Genomic DNA, 3653 nt, shown 5'->3' on the forward strand with positions numbered 1-3653 from the left:
GAAGGATGCTGAGTCTAGAGCTGCCAGGAAAGAGGTCTAGAGGAAGACCAAAGAGGAGGTTTATGGATGCAGTGAATGAAGACATGAAGGTGGCTGGTGTTAGAGTGGAGGATGCTGAAGACAGGCTTAGATGGAGGAAACTGATTCGCTGTGGCGACCCCTGGAGGGAAAAGCCAAAAGGAAAAGAAGAAGAAGGCAGTCGAATAACAGGAGCAGAAGAAGCAAGGATCAAGCTCTGGTTTACTCTCACCAGGAGCGTATCCTTCTGCTCTTATCCTTCCTAGGAAAATCTAATACTTGAAAAATGTTCCCAGTTAAATATAGGAGGGGAATGGGTCAGAAGTGAGGCGATACAGGTGGTATTCAGCGTGGATTCAGAGCAATACTGATTTGCAGCAAGAACGCCACATTAAGAGGTTAAAGTCCAAGTCAAGTCACAAGTTACAGCTGTTAAAGTCTGAGTTGAGTCTAAAGTCATCAAATTAATAAATCGAGTCTAACTCGAGTCTTTGTCATGTGACTCTAGTCCATACCTCTGGCAGCTGGAATAAACTCCAGGATTTTCATGACCCTGAAAGGGATTCTGAGTATTCAGAATATGGATGTAAGGATGGATTGATTTTTAAATTTCAACCAGTAAGGTGTCTGACTGAAGTGATTTAAATTGTAATTTGACACTTCGCGATACAAAAAAAATATGAAACAGGGCTCAAACTTTCTTGTATTTTTTTTGTGCAGTCCAACCACAACACTGGGTGATAAAAGAAGATCTCTGCAACCAGCAGAGGAACTTCAGAGTGGACCAGGAGAATCCAGAACCTCCACAGATTAAAGAAGAACTGCAGGATCCAGAACCTTCCCCGATGAAAGAGGAACCAGGAGAACTCTGCATCAGTCAGGATGAAGAGCAGCTTGATCTGAAGCAGGAGACTGAAACCTTGATGGAGATTCCTACTTTGGAGGAACATGTTGACAGTGAAGCAGATGGAAACAATCAGCAGAGCTTTAATGGAACTGATAGTCAGGATGAAGAAGGAAACCAACATGAAGAATCAACATCAACTCCAGATGAAGAGACAGAGCCACAGAACAGAGATCAGAGGAAGAGAAGAGACAGAAGTCATGTCCAAAGTGTGGCCAGCTCTCACATGTCAGAAGGTCAGTGTGACTCTGATGTTAGTAAAAAATTCAAGTTGACAACTTTGGTTAAGAAACAAAAACAATCCTCAAAAGAAAATAAACATTCATCTGCAGGGTCTGGAAAAAGAAAAAGAATTCCACACGACGTGTCCGTCTACATGAAAACTAAGTTTGAAAGACCTCATGTCCCTAAAGAATGTGACAAAACACAGATGGGAACTCATACAGGACAAAAGTGTTTTTCTTGTAAAGAATGTGATAAAAGTTTTAGTCAAATATATTGTCTCAAAAGACACATGAGAATCCATACAGGAGAGAAGCCTTTTTTGTGTAAAGAATGTGACGGAAGGTTTAGTCGAATATCTAATCTCAAAAGACACATGAGAACTCATACAGGAGAAAAGCTTTTTTCTTGTAAAGAATGTGATAAACGTTTTTATCAAATATCAAATCTCAAAACACACATGAGAATCCATACAGGTGAGAAGCCTTTTTTTTGTAAAAAATGTGATAAAAGTTATATCACACTATCTAGTCTTAAATCACACATGAGAACTCATACAGGAGAGAAGCCTTTTTTGTGTGAACAATGTGATTTAAGTTTTTATCGGAAATCAAGTCTCAAAAGACACATGAGAATTCATACAGGAGAGAGGCCTTATTCGTGTGAACAATGTGATTCAAGTTTTAGTCAGAAATCAAGTCTCAATTCACATATTAGAACTCATACAGGAGAGAAGCCCTTTTTGTGTAAAGAATGTGATAAAAGTTTTAGCAGAATATCTAGTCTTAAATTACACATGAGAACTCATACAGAAGAGAAGCCTTTTTTGTGTGAACAATGTGATTTAAGTTTTTATCGGAAATCAAGTCTCAAAAGACACATGAGAATTCATAAACCAGGGCCTATTTGAGAACAAGGGAAACTCACAACAGAGGACTCGGAATGAAAAAAACAATAATTGGTTTAACTAGGAAGGTTTAAATATTGTGAAAAACATGTTTCCCTTATGTTAATGGCCACGTAAAACCAACTTTTAAAAAGTGTATTATAATGTTCATTCCTCACTATAAACCTCCCAAAGCGATATTTTGATCCATTCACGCAATTCTGAGTAACGGCGGGTTCACACTGGACACGGAAGCGCCGCAAAGCGACGCGGAACAGAGGCCACTTCCATACGGTGCCCTTGTTAACCTGTAACAGGCGCAGAACTGAGTGTTTCGCTGTCTGCTCTATTTGGTGCGCGAGCTGAGCGTTCCGCGTCAATTCTGGCAGGAAGTTACATCAAGATACATGAGAAAATTTGGTTTATTTTCAAAATATAACCAATATTTTACAATGAATAGATTGACAAATGCGATCATGTAAACAGACTGTAGAGATGAAAATAAACCTACAATTACAGCACCCCCACACACACGTGAGCAGACACACACAAAACAAACAGGCATGCACACAGAGATCAACATAGGCTAGTGGGCAGACTCCTGTGAGGGGGGGGCTGCTGGGTTTCGGGAGTAAAAAAAAACAACAACGAGAGAGAGACAGAGAGCAGCTCCTCTTAGCAGAAACACGGGGTAATATCTTTAGGTGATTGACTTATTACCCATGAGACAACAACAAAAAAAGCTCTAGCAGAAACGCCTGTCGACCACAGTGGAAAAATGCGCGTCTGGTGTGAACCACAGAGCGGAAGCTGGTTTAATTATTGTGTATATTATGTATATGTATATAATTACTTGAAATATTTTAGATTTTCCTTGCAGTTAGTTTCAATACTACCACGTAATACAAAACAATAATGAAAGTCTAATTTTAACTTTTTTTTTTTAGATTTTGTTTATTTATTTTGGGGCGGTTAAGGTAAACAAATCTGAAGTCGTGATGAGCCCACCAACACCTTATATTAAGCCTTATTTTAAAACCCTGCCTTCAAAATTCTTTCATTTTAGCATTGACTCTGAGAAGAAATGGGTTCCTCTGCACCTAATCTGCAGAGACAGATTAGATCTATATGGATATAGTTTACTCTAAAAGGTTTAAGAAAGGCATGATAAAGACCCTTTAAATCAGGGGTCTCAAACTCGCGGCCCGCAGGCCATCTGCGGCCCCCAGGATGATAATTTGCGGCCCGCGTCTTAATATGAAAAATTACTGTTCGTGCGGCCCGCAAGGTTGATATGAATGACACTTGTTATGTGCAGAGCTGAATGAACCAATCACAGTGAAGTAGTGTATATGGCTCTGGAGGGCGGGAAATCGGCGGGCTGTCCAGTGCCTCGCTCACTCATTCATTCATTTCTCCAGTCAGCTGGGCGGAGGAGGAGCCATGAAGCATCAAACGCGATTCGCGTGGCAAATGCCCCGCACAGCGAATTTGCTGCTCGCGGCTTGTCAAAAAATGTGTTTGGTTGGCGTGCCGTGTGTAGGAGGACCTACCAGCTCTGTCTGTAGATGTCTCTCTTCGAATGAATGGGAGACAGATTTGATGTCGGGGAATACTTTTTGT

At 40.6% G+C, this 3653-nt stretch overlaps 1 protein-coding gene across 1 annotated transcript; it reads left to right on the plus strand.

Annotated features, from left to right (window-relative positions):
- The first annotated feature begins 1067 nt into the window (after positions 1–1067).
- On the plus strand, positions 1068–3319 carry LOC118598927 (gastrula zinc finger protein XlCGF8.2DB-like). Its single transcript, XM_036212635.1, has one exon. The coding sequence runs from the start codon at positions 1149–1151 to the stop codon at positions 2052–2054; it is 906 nt and encodes a 301-aa protein (XP_036068528.1). The 5' UTR covers positions 1068–1148; the 3' UTR covers positions 2055–3319.
- The last annotated feature ends 334 nt before the right edge of the window (positions 3320–3653 follow it).

Source organism: Oryzias melastigma, linkage group LG7 (assembly GCF_002922805.2).
Source record: "Oryzias melastigma strain HK-1 linkage group LG7, ASM292280v2, whole genome shotgun sequence".
Taxonomy (NCBI): Eukaryota; Metazoa; Chordata; class Actinopteri; order Beloniformes; family Adrianichthyidae; genus Oryzias; species Oryzias melastigma.

What these genes read in the sequence shown, in the direction of transcription:
- LOC118598927 (XM_036212635.1), top strand. Translation starts at nt 1,149, where the DNA reads ATGTCAGAAGGTCAGTGTGACTCTGATGTTAGTAAAAAATTCAAGTTG.